Here is a 20,453-nt window from a genome sequence, read left to right as displayed (position 1 = left end):
GTAACAGCGTAGGGTCCACATGTACCACTAACCGTAATACAAAAAGCTGTCGAGAATGCCCAAAGATCTGCAATCTGCTCCATGCAACAAGTATCATCAAACAATCATTTATAGTGAAAATCTTCTTATACCTTACTGAACCCATGCATGGAGAATGGATGTTGTATCTTCGCGAGAACAGAAGAGCAGGGGAGTGGAATGAGAGAGGGAAAGTAGCTTAGTAGAGAAGATTAGAAGGGGGGCAAACAGAGAATGTACTCAAATAAGGATAATCCTAATACACCCTAATTATTGGGAAATGCCCTAGTAACCTAATAACCTCAACTCAAAGTGGCAATTCTAAACAATTCCCCCCCGAACCGGAACCAAACCCTGAATAGGCGAACTGTCCCATATCATCTAAATCCCATAATATTAGTACATTGATAATAGTGGATCTATATGTCACACAAAGAGGTGAGTAGGTCAACATATTACAAGAAATTATAGGTCCATGTATCCCAACATGGCATGTTCCACCAGAACACCCAGGCTACATCAGGGGAAATAAGTGACCTATCAAATAAACAACCACAAAAGAATCCATGAGATAATGAAATATATGGAAGGGCAGGGGCGTAACTTTAGGGGGTGCAGAGGTTGCGGTCGCACCCAGGCCCAAGAGGTTCAGGGGGCCCTTATGGTGTCACTTTCCCATATGAGAAGACTATTACTATAAACCATACATTATAGTCGGGGGGCCTGGCACAGATGTTGCACTGGGGCCCATCAGCTTCTAGTTACGCCACTGGGGACGGGGGCTCCATTCAAAGGTCTGCTATGGGGCCCAGCCTCTGCTGGTTACTCCCCTGTGTTTTGTGCATATGTAGTGTATGTGCTTAAATCTGTGCAAAGTATATATGAAATATGTGTATTCTGAAGAATAACATGAAGTATGGGGCTGGCAGCGTGGGTTTAGGTATATGGGGGGCCCCGTTTCTAAGTTCGCAACGGGGCCCACTGGGGTCTTGTTACGCCCCTGTGGAAGGGATCTTACCAAATAGTACTGTGTGATTCAGATGCACAACGAGCAGCTGTATGAGTAGTGGATAAGCCTAATGAAACACAACCAGAACCCAAATGAAGTCCCATAAGTACCAAATAGAAACCTAACTTTAGGGCAATGTCCTATTGTGCATGGGGGGGGGGATAATTTCTTTTTAAACCTTTGTGAAATGATGTACTGGCAACGCAGCACCAGCAACTGTTTTATTTTCAGTTATACATATGATATGGTACCGTTTACCGGAGTTGGACCTTTACTGTGAACCACACCGGACTGCTGAGGGCTCATCTGTCTTGTACTTATACTTACAAGCTCAAATTATCGATTACCAAATATTTGGTATTATTGTATCCATAGAAGTACTAGACAAGATGCTGTCTTCTTCTTTGTTTCCTTTTTTTCTTTTTCTTCTGGTGCATATTGCAGCATATGATATGATCCATCAGACCCCCTAGAGCAGTGATGGCTAACCTATGGCACTGGTGCCAGAGGTGGCACTCAGAGCCCTTTCTGTGGGCACTCAGGCCATCACCAGAGATGACTCCAGGTATCTTCCTGCAGTCCCAGACAGCCCAGGACTTGCTGTGCACAGAGCTATTTTAAAGTGACAGTGCTACCTGGGATTATTTTCTGCTATATTGGTGTCCTCAGGTGCTGGTATCAATGAAAACTGTGACAGAGAAGGGAGTATAAATCACAAATTAAATTTATGTGTTGGCACTTCGCGATAAATAAGTGGGTCTTGGTTGTAGTTTGGGCACTCGGTCTCTAAAAGGTTCGCCATCACTGCCCTAGAGTTAGAATACCCCAGGGGGCCTGAAAACTTTCCCCTAGATGGGAAATAAAAATAAACAAACTAAATTATAAACATTTGAAGTATGACCACATCCCAAAAGTCCACATCTATCAAAATATAAAAAATGATTATTCCCATTGATGAGCCCAGTAATGAAAAATAGCACCCAGATGACAGAATCACCACTTTTACACCATTTTGCAACTTATAAAAATGTATCAAAAGGATTTGTAGTGCCCAAAATGGTAGTAATGAAAATTTTAGCTCACCCCACAAAAAAATGACACCTTACATAGGTCCATACAGCAAAGCATGAGACAAAGAGTTATTAGCATCAGTAAAATAATTTTTGTAAAAAAAAATTGTAATTTTTTTACATTTATTAAAACCCAATGAAACCTATATACATTTTTTTATTTCTGTGATTGCACCTACCGAAAGATTAAATGGGTGTTGTTATTTGGAGCACATAGTAAAAGTTGTAAAAAAAAAAAAAAAAGCCCACATCTTTTTACCCACATCTGGATTTTTTCCCTGCTTTGCAACAAACAGCATGGAATATAACACACCATCACTAGGAAGTACTATTTTTAACACAGAAAACAAGCCTTCATACAGTTCTATATAAAAAAAAATTATGGAAGGAGGGGAGCAAAATATGGAAGCAAAATAAATGAAAAAGAGCATCGGATGGAAGGGGTTTAATTAAAATACTCTTTAATTTTATTTTTTTCCATGGAATGTCCCTATAACCAATCCCCACCATAGTTTTCCTTTTTCATAAATTTAATACACAATTAAAGCCTCCTAAATGCCCCATATAGTTTAAAACTCCCAAACACAAAAAGTTAGAATCACCACGCCCGTAACAACCTGACAATTAAATGGAATTATTGCTGAACGTCTATGAAAAATATATAGAAAACACAGCAAAAAATAACATTTTCCAGCATCCAACCAAACAAAAAACACCATAAAAAGTGATAAAAAAGTCACATTTATCCCTGCATGATACCACTAAAAGTACAACTCGTCCCGCAAAAAACGAAGCCCTTACATAGCTCAATCAAAATATAACAAAAAAGGTACACCACTTAGTAGCCAACATAATCAAGGGATTGTTTTCTCCAAATGAGTAACACAACAAGAAGCTATATTAATGGGATATTGCCGAAACCACGGAACCTAAGCAAAATGTTATCTTTGTTATTTGATGTGTAAAACACAAAAGAAAAGGTAAAAATCAAATACAGAATAGATTTTGGTGTCCAACCCCCCAAAAAAAATTATTAAAGGTGGAACAATGGTGTATTGGGCCCCCAAATACTGCAATCCTTGAGGGGTCAATTTTTAAATGGGTTCACTCTTTGGAAGTTTTTACTGCTCTACAATCTTAGGGGATGAAATCTTTTCCGCCCCTCGGAAGCCAATAGAAGCTCTTTCCCTTCCAAGCCCCGCCCCCCCCCCGTCCGTCAGTTTGTAATCACGTTTGGGATATTACTGCATTCTACAAAATCTGGCTAACAAAGTATGGGGTACATTTTATTCTTTAACAGCCTCTAAAAGTAAATATTTAGGGGCCAAAGCAAGGTCTTTTTGGAAAAAGATTTTCACTTACATGAGCCAATGTAAGTACTTTCTATAAAACATCCCTGGTCCTTAAAAAAATTCAATATAAATCTTTGATAAATTCTCTTGGTGGGGTAGTTTCCAAAATAGGATCATTTGTGTGGGGGGGAGTAGAGGGGGGGGGGAGTTGTCACTGTTCTGGGACCTCAGGAACTTTTCAAATGTGTAATGTCACCTGAAAACAAAGTCATCACAATCTTCCCTCTAAAAGCTCAATGGCTCCTTCCGATCTACTGTGGCCCCTAGGGTAGTTTACATTGACACATGGGTATTGCTCTACTAGGTGGTGTAACTAGAAGCTGATGGGCCCCAGTGCAAAGTCTGTGCCATACCCCCAACTATAATGTACGGTTTATAGTAATAGTCTTCTCATATGGGAAAGTGAGACCTTATGGGCCCCCTAAACCTCTTGGGCCCTGGTGCGACCGCAACCTCTGCACCCCCTCAAGTTACACCCCATGGCTCTACTCATCAAAAACTGTACAACAAAAGCTGAGATGTGTTTTCTCCATTTTCTCGGGCATTAGCGTGCACATTTTAGGACTAAATAATCATTTTATTGTCAAAATTTAAAAAATTCCTCCATTTTGTTTTAACCCCTTAAGGACGCAGGGTTTTTTTCGCCCATTTCTTGCTCTCCACCTTCAAAAATCCATAACTTTTTCATTTTTCCATGTACACAGCTGTGTGAGGGCTTATTTTGTGTGTAACAAATTTTACTTCTCCGTCACATTATTCATTATTCCATGCTGTGTACTGGGAAGCTGGAAAAAAATTCCAAATGTGGAGTAATTGGAAATAAAATCATGTTTGCGACCATTATTCTTGTGGGCTCAGTTTTTACGACTTTCACCGCGCACTCCAAATAACACCTCTGCTTTATTCTGTGGTTTCATGCGATCACTGTGATACTAAATTTATACAGGTTTTATTGTGTTTTAACACATTTTCAAAAGTTAAATGTTTATGTGTATGAAAAAGATAAAAAAAATTTCGCCATCTTCTGACGCTGATAACTTTTTGAGGTGTGAGGTGTCATTTTTTGCCAAATGAGCCGACGTTTAATTGCTACCATTTTGAGATCTGTGCAACATTTTGGTCACTTTTTATTCCATTTTTTATGTGATGTAAAATCGTGTAAAAGTTGCGTTTCGGACATTCGGACATTGTTATGTGGTTCACCGCCGACAATAACCGTTTTTAGATTTTTATAGATCAGGCATTTTGGGACGCGGCGATACCTATTGAGTTGAGCTGTGATTTTTACTGTTTCTTACGTTTTATATCAATTCTAGGGAAAGAGGGGTGATTAAAATTTTTTAGGTTTTTAACTTTTTTTAATTGTTTGTAAAACTTTTTTGAAACTTTTTTTTACAGTTTTTTTGGACCCTCTAGGGTACATTAACCCTAGATGGTCTGATCATTCGTACCATATACTGCAATAGTACTGTATTGCAATATATGGCATTTCTGCACAGTATACACTAGCTCATTGTAATGAAACTGCAGCAACCAGACAGCCCTGGGTCTGACGAAGACCCAAGGCTGTCATGGCAACCGATCACCACCCCCGATGACGCTCGGGGGAGCGACAATCGGATCCAAGATGGCAGTTAATAGCCGCGGTCGATGATTGCACCTCTGCGCCGTACAGCCATGGCGCAGAGCGTCAAGGGATTAATGCTTGTGAGATGCTTAAAGGGTTTACAACCTTCCTAAATGCTGTTTTGAATAGTTTAGGGTGCAGTTCTAAAAATGGGTCGATTTGGAACTTTGGAAACCCTTGCGAAGATGAATTGTCCACTAAAAAAATTGAATCTGAAATTTACTTAAAAATGTGTAAAATCACTGTTCATACTGTTAGCCTCCTAAAGTCCTAATAAAATTAAATAACATATAAAAAATAATGTCAGCATAAAGCAGACATATGGTTAATGTTAAGTAGCAACCGATCTGGGCAGTTAGACTATTTGTATGATGAGCATAACCTTTAGAAATCAGAAACTTGCAAATTTTTCAAAATTCGGACCAAATTTCCATTTTTTTTTATAAAGAAGTGCCAAAAATTTCAACTAAAATATAGCATCAATGTGAAGTACAACGTGAAAAAAAAATCTCATCGACTTATTAGGCAAACTGTATGAAAAAAAGACAATGGTAGCATCTACTTAGTTGGTTTTCTATGTAGACTCCTCCACAAGACCAAGAACTTTGGTGAACCAGATTCTAGATTGTTTCCAAATTCTAGAACTAGGATATGTTGTGGTTTACCTCGTATTAAATATACTGTATATTATGATGGAACCGTTTCAGGATCTGAATATATCTCATTTATTCATCTGATTTTGATGTTTTCATGTACAGGACAATGCCAGTCCTGGAACAAGGGGGCTTCTCCGCAGGGAACCAGGGAGGGAAAACAAGTTCAACTGGTGGGGGCGGAATGATATTGGACATCTGTTTACTTTTTTTTTTTAGTAGGGTGGGTTAGTAAGTAGTGGGGGCTCCAATGTGTTGGTGCTCATTGGTTGGACCTCTACTCTTGAGGGGTTTATATAGACCTTCTAAAGTCCAGGTCTTAGAAGAACACTGAAACCTGTTCTACACAAGCATGGAGCTGAGCTTGGTGTTCCTACTGCTTTTGGCTGGATCTCCCCTCAGTCAGTCTCTGCCGGTCCTGGTAAGTTACTTACCTTCCCACTCAAATCTGTTTGAGGACTGAGAACCAGAACTGTCCTGTACTTGCAACCTCAATACTAAGCTGTCTCTCGTTTCGTTGTAGATTGTTGGAACTGATATTTCAGGTGAGTAATTCAAAAACAACCCACACTTTTAATGGTAATTGTAAAATTCATGTTTTTCTTTTTGGTTTTATGTATACAGGTAATTTTTTAGATGGGGGGGGATTGTTTTTGGTTAAAGAGTAAAAAATCTCTTACTCAGGGACTCATCTCTCTTGTTGAAGATGTAACATGTCCATGAATTGCATGGACAACCCATTGAGCGTAGGGCAGCCTACACCATATCTTGTGGCCCCCGTAAAGGAATTAAACTCTGTCAAAAATCATTTTAAACTGTTTTGTTTTTTTTTAAAGAATCAAATTCAAATTTTCTAAAAAAGATACTGTCCTTGATGGATAATACTGGAATGCTATACCTTTATACAGGCAGTCCCGGGTTACATACAAGATAGGGTCTGTAGGTTTGTTCTTAAGTTGAGTTTGTATGTAAGTCGGAACTGTATATTTTATCATTGTAACCCCCAGCCAGAACTTTTTTGGTCTCTGTGACAATTGGATTTTAAAAATTTTGGATTGTCATAAGAATCAGGATTAACACTAAAGCTTCATTACAGACACCTGTGATAACTGTTATAGCTGATTATTGTAGCCTAGGACTAAAGTACAATAAATTACCAATATCCAGAGGTCCGTTTGTAACTAGGGGTCGTATGTAAGTCGAGTGTTCTTAAGTAGGGGACCGCCTGTATATAGAATATACTCTGTGACTGTATTTGGGGGTTGCTTTGATGACTTGTTCTTCCCTCTCCAGCCAACGCCGGGGATGTAAGACCAGAAGTAAGAAACATAAATAACATCCTTTTTGAAGCAAACAAAGGTAAGACGTGTGACATAATTTATGAGTAATAATCACATATATATTGACAACTGGGCATAACCTGAGGGGGTGCAGAGGGTGCAGTTGCAACTGCCCACGAAAGGCTGCGAGGACCCTTAACCCCTTAATATCGCGGCCCGAAAATTCTCTAATGACATGGCCATTTTTTGCGAAATTTTGTACATGCCAGTTTAAGGGCCATAAATTATTTTCTTTGCGGGCTACCTTAAAAAATTTTGCAGCGATTTATTCAGAACACATAAAGCTAGTTAAAACGTAATACAAGTTTAAAGATTTTTTTTTCATTTTTAGTTTTATTTGGTTGTTAAAAGTGGAAAAAAATCCTTTTTTGTCATTTATAATACATATTTTTAGAATTTTTAAATGAACTCTATGAACATTATTCATGAATTCCCTATTTTTGACCCTATTTGGTCGTTTTGATATATCATGGGGCACATTTACTTAGAAAGTCGGAAACTGCACTAAAAGTGCTATTTACGTGTATAATGCACTGTGCCGCGATTCACTAAGATCGTGCACCAATATATCATGAATGTGACGCTTCCCCACTCCGGTCCAACAGAGTTCACCATCTTTTTTGTGGTGCATCTTTAAAATATGGTGTGCAACACAATTTGCAAGTTAAATACAGTGCTCAGTCCGAATCAGTCGGATCGTCCGACATCACCCCCCTAATTTGTGTCGTGTGTGACACAATAGCGGCTCAGACACTTGTTACATACCTGTGCAAGCCATTTTAGCCTAGAAGAACATATATAGTCTGACAAAAGTTTGGCGCAAAGCCCTTAGTAAATGTGCCCCAATATGTATAGTCTCGGACAAACGGAATAATATGGAATGTTTTTTGTAGTGTAGTGGGGAATTTTTGAAAAAAATTATATTTGGAAACGTGAATTTATTTTATTTTTATTGATATTTTTTGTGTATGTTTCTCTTTACTTTATATGTCCCCCATGAGGTCATATAAGACCCCCGGGAGAACATTTTCACTGTTTTATTTTATTTTTTTATTTTACTTTTTTTTTCTTTTACTAGTTTTCCCCTGAGCATGTATAAGAACCCCAGTTACAGGGGGAAATAACCCTCTGTGAGGGCTAATATTGGTCATAGCTGTACTGGGTCCCAGCCGCTCTGAGTAACCTGGGAGCACAAGCTCTGCTCTTCTGCACATCGCGCTACTTCAGTGCGATGCAGTGACAAGTGGAGAAGTGGTGATAAGCCGACAAAAAACTGATAAATAATAAACTTACACCAAGAGACTTGGTCCCGCTTCCGCCACTAGCGCAGGAGTAGTAGAAAACTGCAGCGACGTCTTAAGACGTCTAAAGTCAGTGGGTGGTGTTGGAGGAGTTACGGAGTCACTTTTCCCATATGACAAGGCTAGTACTATAAACCACACATTATAGTTGGGGGTTTGGCACAAACTTTGCACTGGGGCCCATCAGCTTCAAGTTACCCCACTGACTGACGGTATAGAACATATATAGGGTCGAATCATATAAAATGGTGATTGCACCTCTACATGTCTATAATGTATTGTATTAGCCACTTGGACAGTTGGGGGAGCAAATTCTGTGGGCCACCATTTGACTGAATCTGATTACTGTTCCTCTTTCATCTCAGGTATCCCTGGTCCGTTCTATGGAGGTGACACAAGACCTAAAATGAGCCGTAGTGCAAAAAATTGTAATCAGTGTCAATGGAAAAAATCTCCCGATGGAAATGTTCCAGTACCATTTGTCCTTGGACCTGGATATGGTAAGCGTTTCTTAGCATGTATCTGACCTAAAGTTTTTACTGTATTTCTCTCTTGTTGGACTGATCAATTCTAATTTTATGTTATATAAAACGAGAGTCTACTTTGCTTTTCCGTCTTTAGAGGAATTTGAGAAATCGATGATAGAAACGGTCATGCAGGAGTTTGAGACGATGACTTGTATACGGTTTGTCAACAGAAGCAATGAACAAGACTATCTCAGTATAGAGTCTGGTAAAGGGTAAGTCTTGTTAATCATATGTGCCAACTATTGATATCACACTAGGAAAATCCCGTAAACAAGGTTTCATCTAAGCCCTGCCCAAAATGGGTATTCTTCATGGTTTGGGCCAAAAACACTCTGATTTTGTTCATGAAACTATTGGCATGCGTTCTTCAGTTTGGAGTCTGTTGGTGATCGAACATCTGTGGTGGCCATAGTCATTGGATGCTCAGTAGATACCTCTGTCTTCATCATTGAGATATACTTATATATTACATTCTTCACAGTTGTTGGTCGTATGTTGGGAGGAACGGAGGCAGACAGGTCTTGAGTCTCTCTGTGCCGAGCTGTATACATTATGGCCTCATACCACATGAGCTCATGCATTCTTTGGGCTTCTTCCATGAGCACACTAGAGAAGATCGAGATAACTATATTGAAGTCAATTGGGAAAACATTGCACCAGGTGAGAACCGACATCTACTTGTTATTACTTCATTTTGTTTTTGCATAACTTTTGTCTCCTCTAACATCCTTTAAAGTTATGCCATTCTCAGCTGGGCACAGGTTGCAATAGCCTATGCAATGATTTTAAAAATTATTGCACTACTTTATCAATGTTTATTTCACATAACCTGACTTCCTGTCAGCAGTATGTGGCAAGTCCCAGGGGAGAAGCAGCTGCAGCCTGTGTGTGCCTGTGTCTCCTCATACATTCGTCCTATATTCCACAACATACCCCTCCCCTCTTCCTGTCATGTGCATTGAACTGGCAGGCAGGGGAGGGAGGGGGATGAGCTGGATGAGTGTGAAGGAGAGGAGACTGAGACACAGACACACACAGGCTGCAACCATCACCCCTGAATCTCCCCCTCCTCCCAGGGACTCACCACATGCTGCTTACAGGGAACCGGTCTGTCAGGCCATAAGCTTCAGACCAGGACCACCCACCTGACAGATTTAGAGTTTACTTACAATAGTTCTTTACCAAAACTTTCAGCACTGATCACATCAACCGACTCATTATTCTCCCAATATAATAATATTTCCATCATTTTCTTTACAGCTAACAAAGCTATTTTCAATTTTGATGACGGAAATCATCAGGACTTACCTTACGATTACAACTCCATCATGCATTACGACAGGTAAATAACTGAGAGGCAATATATTTTGTATTGAATGTGCAGTTTATTTTAGGAAGGGGGTAAAATAGGAAGGCCTGTATCTCTGTATATGATAAGACAATTGGCACCATGTTCTTTAAGGATACATAAGGGGAGATTTATCATCAAGTTTCTGAGGTAAAACTGTCCTAGTTGCTCATGGAAACCAATCAGAGCACAGCTTTAATTTTATAAACATCTGTGGGAAAATGAAAGCTGAGCTCTGATTGGTTGCCAATTTTGTTTCCAATTTTTGTGCCGATAACACTAACGCTAATTATTCCAATATGTATAAATATCTTACAAATATCTTATAAATAGCTTACATCCCAACAATAAGATTTAAGAGATGTAAAGTAATCATTGTATTGGCTGTGGTTAGTCTCCTATATTCCTGTTGCCGTATTACATACCTTATGAGTAAATATGTGCACCCCCTTTAGGTACTCATTCAGCAAGGTACCTGGACAACCCGTCATGGTCCCAAAACCTAACCGCACACTCTCTATGGGAGAGTCACCAGGAATGGACAACCTGGATGTGATGAAGATTAATAGGCTGTATAAGTGCGGTAAGGATTTATCTTTTTGTTATTTGCTTAAAGGGAACCCGTCACCAGGCACCCTTTTTAGCCCGCTCATAAACAATTGATAGCATACCCCCAAACTGTTTTTTCATAAAAATGATGTCCTTGTGGATCAAATTATAACTTATATGAAAGTTTACCTGGCTCCCTGCCAGATGTGTCCCTGGGGTGTGTTCTTCATGAAGCCGAGTCCCACAACTCTTCTCTGTAAAATTCCCCTCACTTAATAAAAAACTCTCCCTCTTCCCACCTCCCAGTCAAAGTTTTTTTCACCTCTGCTTTTGCTAGAAGAAAGCAGTAGAGATAGCCGGGATGTCCCCTCTGCTATCTGCGCATGCAACGTAACGTAGTGAGCCAGATACACGACCTCCGTAGTGGGTTGTGTACCCAGCTCACTACCTAGCAACCCTGTGTGCAAGGTGGCCGCGTACCTGACTCACGGGCAAGGCAGTACAGATAATAGTGGAGATGTACCGGCTGTCTTCACTGCTATCTGAGAGAAGAAGAAGCAGAAATGGGGAAAGCCATGACTTGGAGGAGAGAGGAGCATTTTATGGGAACCTGCCCCAGGGACACAGGAACACATCTGGCAGGGAGCCAGGTAAACGTTAGTATATACTCGAGTATAAGCCGACCCAAGTATAAAACGAGACCGCCCTTTTTAAGCACAAAAACTGTGAAAACCTATTGACTCAAGTATAAGCCGAGGGTGGGAAATGCATTGGTCACAGCCTCCCAGTATATAGTCTGCAAGCCCCCTGTACTATATAGTCTGCCAGCCCCTGTAGCATATATCCTGCCCAGCCCCTGTAGTATACAGCCTGCCCAGCCCCCGTAGTATACAGCCTGCCGAAGAGGAGCGGAAGAACCCGAGGTGGCACCGGAGCATCGGAGACAGAAGAGGACCTAAGGGTGATGCCAGAAAGGTGAGTTTTGACTTTATTTTTTTAGTTGACTCGAATATAAGCCAAGTTAGGGTTTTTAAGCACACATTTTGTGCTGAAAAACTAGGCTTATACTCGAGTATATATGGTAAGTTATAATTTGATCCACTAAGGACAGAATATCTATAAAAACAGTTTTGCAATATAATATTAATTGTTGCTTGGTGAGAGCTTCCCTTTTAGATCAACCAGAATACAGAATTGAAGGACACCTGTCATCAGGTCTCTGTCACTATTTCTGTCACTACTACCTGTTGGAGCAGCTCACATGGATCCCATCCCAGCCTTTATCTAGTTATTTCATACATTATTCATTGTAAAATCATCTTTTCTTTATTATGTAAATGAGGCTGGTCACATGGTCAGAGGCAGTGATGTCACCCCTGTTACCCCTCCCCTCTCCCCCCCCTGCTCAAGTCTGTGTGTGATGTATAGTAAAGCATTGCTAGTGTCTGTGCTTTATCTGCTGACATGCTGCATCCTCCTTATACACAGACATTAGCTACACATGAATGTTCTGCTATAATATGGCTGCCTGGAGCTGTTGTATCTCTCCTATACACACACAGGCTGCAGGGGGCGCCAGCACCAGGAAGCACAACATTATACAGCCTCACATCATTATACAGGCTGTCAGTCATGTGTATAGGAGTATCTCATACACACACAGGCTTCAGGGGGCGCCAGCACCAGGAAGCACATGGAGGAGCCATTACACCATTATACCTCACATCATTATACAGGCTGTCAGTCATGTGTATAGGAGTATCTCATACACACAGGATGCAGGGGGCGCCAGCAACAGGAAGCACATGGAGAAGCCATTACACAATTATACCTCACACCATTATACAGGCTGTCAGTCATGTGTATAGTAGTATCTCATACACACACAGGCTGCAGGGGGCGCCAGCACCAGGAGGCACATGGAGGAGCCATTACACCATTATACCTCACATCATTATACAGGCTGTCAGTCATGTGCATAGTAGTATCTCATACACAAAGGCTGCAGGGGCGCCAGCACCAGGAATCACATGGAGGAGCCATTACACCATTATACCTCACACCATTATACAGGCTGTCAGTCATGTGTATAGGAGTATCTCATACACACAGGCTGCAGGGGGCGCCAGCACCAGGAATCACATGGAGGAGCCATTACACCATTATACCTCACATCATTATACAGGCTGTCAGTCATGTGCATAGTAGTATCTCATACATACAGGCTGCAGGGGCGCCAGCACCAGGAATCACATGGAGGAGCCATTACACCATTATACCTCACACCATTATACAGGCTGTCAGTCATGTGTATAGGAGTATCTCATACACACAGGCTGCAGGGGGCGCCAGCACCAGGAATCACATGGAGGAGCCATTACACCATTATACCTCACATCATTATACAGGCTGTCAGTCATGTGCATAGTAGTATCTCATACATACAGGCTGCAGGGGCGCCAGCACCAGGAATCACATGGAGGAGACATTACACCATTATACCTCACATCATTATACCAGCTGTCAGTCATGTGTATAGGAGTATCTCATACACACAGGCTGCAGGGGGCGCCAGCACCAGGAAGCACATGGAGGAGCCATTACACAATTTTCCCTCACATCATTATGCAGGCTGTCAGTCATGTGTATAGGAGTATCTCATACACACAGGCTGCAGGGGGCGCCAGCGCCAGGAAGCACATGGAGGAGCCATTATACCATTATACCTCACATCATTATACAGGCTGTCAGTCATGTGTATAGGAGTATCTTATACACATACAGGCTGCAGGGGGCGCCAGCACCAGGAAGCACATGGAGGAGACATTACACCATTATACCTCACATCATTATACAGGCTGTCAGTCATGTGTATAGGAGTATCTTATACACACACAGGCTGCAGGGGGCGCCAGCACCAGGAAGCACAACATTATACAGCCTCACATCATTATACAGGCTGTCAGTCATGTGTATAGGAGTATCTCATACACACACAGGCTTCAGGGGGCGCCAGCACCAGGAAGCACATGGAGGAGCCATTACACCATTATACCTCACATCATTATACAGGCTGTCAGTCATGTGTATAGGAGTATCTCATACACACAGGATGCAGGGGGCGCCAGCAACAGGAAGCACATGGAGAAGCCATTACACAATTATACCTCACACCATTATACAGGCTGTCAGTCATGTGTATAGTAGTATCTCATACACACACAGGCTGCAGGGGGCGCCAGCACCAGGAGGCACATGGAGGAGCCATTACACCATTATACCTCACATCATTATACAGGCTGTCAGTCATGTGCATAGTAGTATCTCATACACAAAGGCTGCAGGGGCGCCAGCACCAGGAATCACATGGAGGAGCCATTACACCATTATACCTCACACCATTATACAGGCTGTCAGTCATGTGTATAGGAGTATCTCATACACACAGGCTGCAGGGGGCGCCAGCACCAGGAATCACATGGAGGAGCCATTACACCATTATACCTCACATCATTATACAGGCTGTCAGTCATGTGCATAGTAGTATCTCATACATACAGGCTGCAGGGGCGCCAGCACCAGGAATCACATGGAGGAGCCATTACACCATTATACCTCACACCATTATACAGGCTGTCAGTCATGTGTATAGGAGTATCTCATACACACAGGCTGCAGGGGGCGCCAGCACCAGGAATCACATGGAGGAGCCATTACACCATTATACCTCACATCATTATACAGGCTGTCAGTCATGTGCATAGTAGTATCTCATACATACAGGCTGCAGGGGCGCCAGCACCAGGAATCACATGGAGGAGACATTACACCATTATACCTCACATCATTATACCAGCTGTCAGTCATGTGTATAGGAGTATCTCATACACACAGGCTGCAGGGGGCGCCAGCACCAGGAAGCACATGGAGGAGCCATTACACAATTTTCCCTCACATCATTATGCAGGCTGTCAGTCATGTGTATAGGAGTATCTCATACACACAGGCTGCAGGGGGCGCCAGCGCCAGGAAGCACATGGAGGAGCCATTATACCATTATACCTCACATCATTATACAGGCTGTCAGTCATGTGTATAGGAGTATCTTATACACATACAGGCTGCAGGGGGCGCCAGCACCAGGAAGCACATGGAGGAGACATTACACCATTATACCTCACATCATTATACAGGCTGTCAGTCATGTGTATAGGAGTATCTCATACACACAGGCTGCAGGGGGCGCCAGCGCCAGGAAGCACATGGAGGAGCCATTATACCATTATACCTCACATAATTATACAGACTGTCAGTCAAGCACTGGGGGTGTGGCTGTGCCTCCCACTCATGAATAGAGTGGACAGCTTGAATATGATAATGACTCATTGGACATCTCACAGGTCATTTGCATACAGCTTTAGGACCTCATTGCTTAGGTTTACAGGCATGTAGAGGGACAATGAAGGGATAGATGCAATGCTCTCTAATGGCACTTTATGAAAATATATGTAGGGGGGTTAATTTGCCTGACAGGTTCTCTTTAAGGAGTCGTCTTACAATCATACTTATTAAATAGTGTCAGATCACCTGAGACCTCAAAAACGATTACAAGATCTTCGGTTCCATATGCCCCATTCCTTTTACACATGTGCAGCCTCATCAATCTTTATGTTCTTGACCATTTTCGTTAGTCTGATGAATACTGTGTAAAAGAGATTCTTCTCCACAGGAGACCCTCATCTTGAGATAGGTGTGTGTCCTACTGTTGGATCTTATTGGGTTCGATGAGCATTTGCATGACTTTGCCTGACAGTTTGGATACAAATCTGGTACTTCATACATTTTATTGCATCTTCTTTTATTTCTTTTTTAGATCTCTGCAGAATGAAATTTGTAAACAAATCTGATACCTTCACCTACAACTCCACCTCATCGGGATCCAGCTGCTTCTATCTCATCCAGACTTTCATTAAGGTAAATAATTAATGGTTTTCATTAACTCTAATGAGAAATATTTGGGAATCTAAATCTTTAAAGGGAAACTCACTGTAATGGAGAAATTCATACAAAGCTTGGGTCCTTTCATCACACAACTGTGCACCAAATGCTTTTAAGGCAATGTTGGGTTTGTATTCTGTGGCTAGATGATGACATATCCTCCCTGATCCTTTGGCTATTTTAGATGTGCAATATTATTAGATGATTATTACATGGCCATAAACATGTAACATGTATATAACTATTTGAGTCCTGTCTTTACCAAACCTACCATAGATATGTCCATTCAAGTCAGTTCGGCATGTGCCAGATATCTCTTGGGTCTTCTGTTCAATCCTGTTTTCTTTAAAATAGATCTTAATTGAGTCATAATAGGTAGAGATAAGTGTAGCCGATGTTTACGTTCAGGTTCAGGGTTCTGCCCTCACATCCAAGACGTATTGCTGGATTGGTGGCTGAACAGCCAATCAGACAAATTGACCTCCCCCCTAGAAACTAGCCATGGTTATGATTGGCCAGGGAGATGGTGAACCCGAACAGAAACATTGGGTCTACTCATCTCAAATTATAGGTTTCCAGTGAATTTTTATCTGGGTACATCATGGTGGATTACGCATATACTGCAATATTTATTATCTTTATACTGTATTATTAAAAGTTCTTCTCCTCCAGCCCAGTAGACCTCAACCGTTTCTTTTCTTCCTTCCCAGGTTCTTCTGCAGCTCAGCAACCTCAGTGTCCCAGTATCTCCAGGCTGTAATGACGCCTACATTAAAGTCTATGATGGAACCAGTACATCATCACCTCTCCTCCTGAACAAGACATGTGGAAGTGATATTGTCCCACCTTTGGTTTCATCCGGAAGGTTCATGCTGATAGAGATTGTGAACAACCAACCATCATCTCCGAGCAGTTTCAGTGGATCGTATGACACAGGTAATTGGGTCATTTCATTATACAACTGGAGGCTGAAATCCTTTGTAGATCTAAAGGTTCTCACAGCTGAGGGGTTTCTACAATTATTTTTGGCCTATTCTATATAAAAGTGTCATTTAATATGCAAATAATTACCTAGTAAATAAAAATTTACATTTGTAGATAAAATTCTGAAATATTATACTGCTTTATGTTTTTTTCCCCTAGTAAAGTATGGAGCGACCTACCTGTCCAATACCGGTTTGGTATCATCTCCAGCATTTCCACTTTTTCCTCCCAGAAATGCAGATATGGTCTTCAGCATCATTGCCCCAAAAGATAAGAGGGTAAGATATTTTAATAATATGATTATCCAAACATTTTCCGTACAGTACATAGTTTCTTTGTAGATCAGTTGACTATTGTCATGATGTTGTCATGTAAAACCCTCAGAAATGCTTCGGAATCGTGCAATATCCCACCTAACCTGGCCTCCATCTCTCCTGCAGGTGTCTCTGACAATCAATTACTTCTGGTTAAAACCCACACCAACATGTTCCATAGAATACTTGACGGTCAGTGATGTAATGGCAAACACAACTGAGAACTTAGCCAAATACTGTGGAGCTTTATATGGGCTTCAGCCACTGGTGTCCACTGGGAATGCGATGGTCCTGAACCTTCGCACTGGAGATATTGGTGGTTATAATGGATTTATCTCAAATTACGAGTTTGGTAAGTTTGACAGATTACTTGCAGTAGTTGCATTTTATATTTTTGCATTCGTAGGTCTTACTTGAGACACATAATGAAGCCTCATGACCAGAAAATGACCTCTATGTAATTTAAGACACCTCTGCAGGTTTTAGAATGTCTCATGAGTCTAAGCAGAGTAGCTACATGGTCATAAAAATGTCATAAAAGTAGCCAAGGAGGGTTCCCTTATGTCTCCTATAAAAGCAAAGCACACCACAAGAACATGATGACCATAAATTGACTTTCATGACCTGGTCTAGGACCATAAAGGACCTCAGTTAGAATAGAAACAGTCTACAAATGATTGTGTGGGTTTTCAATCTTCGTGTTTCCATTGACTGTCTCAAGACCAGAGTCTCCATAAATGGTTCCCAAATGACTTTGTTGACCATGCAGGCTTTTCCAATATCTCACGTGTCCACATCTTGTAGTATAATGACCACATTGATCTTCTCGTAACCATATAAAGTTGACCTAAAAATGTTTTTCTTTGTTCCTTCCCAGTGACTGCCAAATAAAAGATGGGATCAGTGCAAACAAAAAATGGAGGATCCCAGGTTCATCTGTATGTGACATGTATTTGTGTATGATGAAGCTTCATTGTCTGTTGTAAGGCAATGTATATAAAGGATTATTTTATCCTTTATATGTCTTTCTTTTGATTTATTTTGTGTGTTTTTTTTAATGATTTATTTCTTTTTCCCCAATCCAATCCCTTTGTGTCTTTAGACCCTGTTTCTTAATCCTTTATATCCAGATGAATTATCCTTTTCTCTATTTTGGAAATGTGTGTTGAGTGACCTATGTCTGTAATCTGATTTTTTCTTATTTTTTTACCTTTTTTTGTACTAAAACATAATAAACCAATAAAAATATGTACAAAACATCAAAATGCGCTTGTGTGTATTGACATAAAATAATTATGCTAAATAATCTCCCTTTTTGTTAAAAAGTTTTGCTATTAGTTCTGAGGTGCATTCACAAGGGCAGGTGCTTGCCCGGTGCCAAATTCCAGGTGAGCACAGGGTCGGGAGGAGGAGATGGGAGAGGTGAGCGCTCTTCACCCCTCCTTCCTCCATAGGCAGAAGAGAGGCTGCGCTAAAATGTAGGACAAGTCCTTTACATTGCGCTGTGGCCGCCCGACTCCGTGACGGTGCAGTACCGTGTGCTCACCACGCCGTATCCGAGAGCCATTGAATTCTATGTGGGCCGTGATCTGTTTGCAACTTATGCGACCACATTACGGTGTATATATATCAGGCCATATTCCCTCTTGTTATCTGGAAAGGAAACAAAAACAGACACATCAATTGGAAGAAATTTGCTCCTCCAGCAGACAAAAAATATGGTAAAAAAATCTTGTATTCTTTAGTTAATCCATACTGGTACAAAGAAAATCCAATGATGGCATAAAAAGTAGGCAAACCTACGCGTCTCAAGTCTTTACATTGGCTCTTTCTCACTCAACCACAACCAACTACATTCACTTAGGTATTATCCACGGAGCAGCCATAGGTGATCCAATCTGCCCAATTGCAGTGGGTATCTTCATATGTTTGGCATCGATTTCTAAGACTCTTTTCGAGACTTGAACTGGGTTCGTTGTCAGTCATAACTGATGACGAGCTAAGTTCAGGTCTCGAAATGCATCTCACCTTTTATAAGTTTTTATCCATACTCGGTTTTACTTCACCAGTTGATGTTTGTTAATATGATCAATTACATCATTTTAAAATTCATTATTGAAAGCTAAATGGTGTTTGAGTGTTTTACACACTTGGAAATCGATGCATGTTGATGTTGAATGCTCGAAATTCAACCTATAGTCATTACACAGAATTGTCACTTCCACACAGCTAGGGCAATAATAAGGTAATGAGGACATGGAAAATGAAAGGTCCATGTCTCTCACCCACCTTCCAGGTAATGTCCTCTGATGTCCACAAATAAAGTAGAACAATAGTTCTGTGGTTGAACATCACTGTAAAGGATTCCATTACTACTATACAGTATATCGAGGAATGTAATAAACGTGTGCTAGGAACAGGTCTCATCTCTTCTCATCCAAGAGATGGACCTTTGTCTTGAAGGGAACTTACCACCACATATCTACCTAGAAAGGTAGATCGGGTGGTAGCTGGGTCTATGGGACATGAGGACAGCCCTTTTAAGGGCTTATCCTCATGTCCCCAAAACTTTTATTAGGCAAATATGTAAATGTTCTTAAGCGGCTACTGGGGAGCGGAGTAGCCGGAGCTGAGGCTACATGGCGCGGCTACTCCACGCCCCAGTAGCCTCTTTGCTCCGCCTACCAAAAATCTTTGGCACACAGCTCCTCGTAGCCCTTGTCCGAGAATCCTGCTGTCTGTGCATGCGCAGTGGCTCCGGCATCGGAGCAGTGACCGCGCAGCCGCTGGCCTGCTGTTCTGCGCATGTGCAGATGGCAGGATTCTCGGATGAGGGCGCACAGCTACGAGGAACTGTGCACTGAAGATTTTTGGTAGGAGGAACAAAGAGGCTTCTTGGGTGTTGAGTAGCCACGCCGTGTAGCCTCAGCTCCCAGTAGCCACTTAAGAAAATTTACATACTTGCCTAATAAAAGTTTGTAAAAGATTGTGGGGACGTGAGGATTAGCCCTTAACAGGGCTATCCTCACGTCCTATAGATCCACCTTCCACCCAATCTACCTTTATCGGTAGATATGTGATGGTAGGTTCCCCTTAAGGGATTGTCCCAGAGAGGGTCATTAATGAACTATTGAGTGGGAATAGTCATCGGACTCATTCCCAGCGTTAATGAATTAGAGTAATTCTATAATTACCTATAAATGTGTAATATTATGTGACTTTCCACTTTCATCAATCACATTAGGCTAATGACTTAATTATCACCAATTACACAGGGATGTAAACAGTGAAACTAGACACAATGCACCAGTAGCTGTTTGATCTCTTTCCATCTAGTATCTTGGATGTGGAATGTGTATACAT

The 20,453-nt window shown here is 41.3% G+C and overlaps 1 protein-coding gene across 1 annotated transcript; it reads left to right on the top strand.

The window, feature by feature from the left end:
* The first annotated feature begins 9,472 nt into the window (after positions 1-9,472).
* On the top strand, positions 9,473-17,193 carry LOC140122903 (astacin-like metalloendopeptidase). Its single transcript, XM_072144146.1, has 7 exons — positions 9,473-9,557; positions 10,158-10,239; positions 10,701-10,828; positions 15,668-15,768; positions 16,503-16,728; positions 16,936-17,054; positions 17,161-17,193. The coding sequence occupies exons 1-7, from the start codon at positions 9,473-9,475 to the stop codon at positions 17,191-17,193; spliced, it is 774 nt and encodes a 257-aa protein (XP_072000247.1).
* Positions 17,194-20,453: the final 3,260 nt, after the last annotated feature.

Source organism: Engystomops pustulosus, chromosome 3 (assembly GCF_040894005.1).
Source record: "Engystomops pustulosus chromosome 3, aEngPut4.maternal, whole genome shotgun sequence".
Lineage (NCBI taxonomy): Eukaryota > Metazoa > Chordata > Amphibia > Anura > Leptodactylidae > Engystomops > Engystomops pustulosus.
Note: the sequence above shows the minus strand (reverse complement) of the source record. Positions and strands in the feature narration are given on the sequence as shown.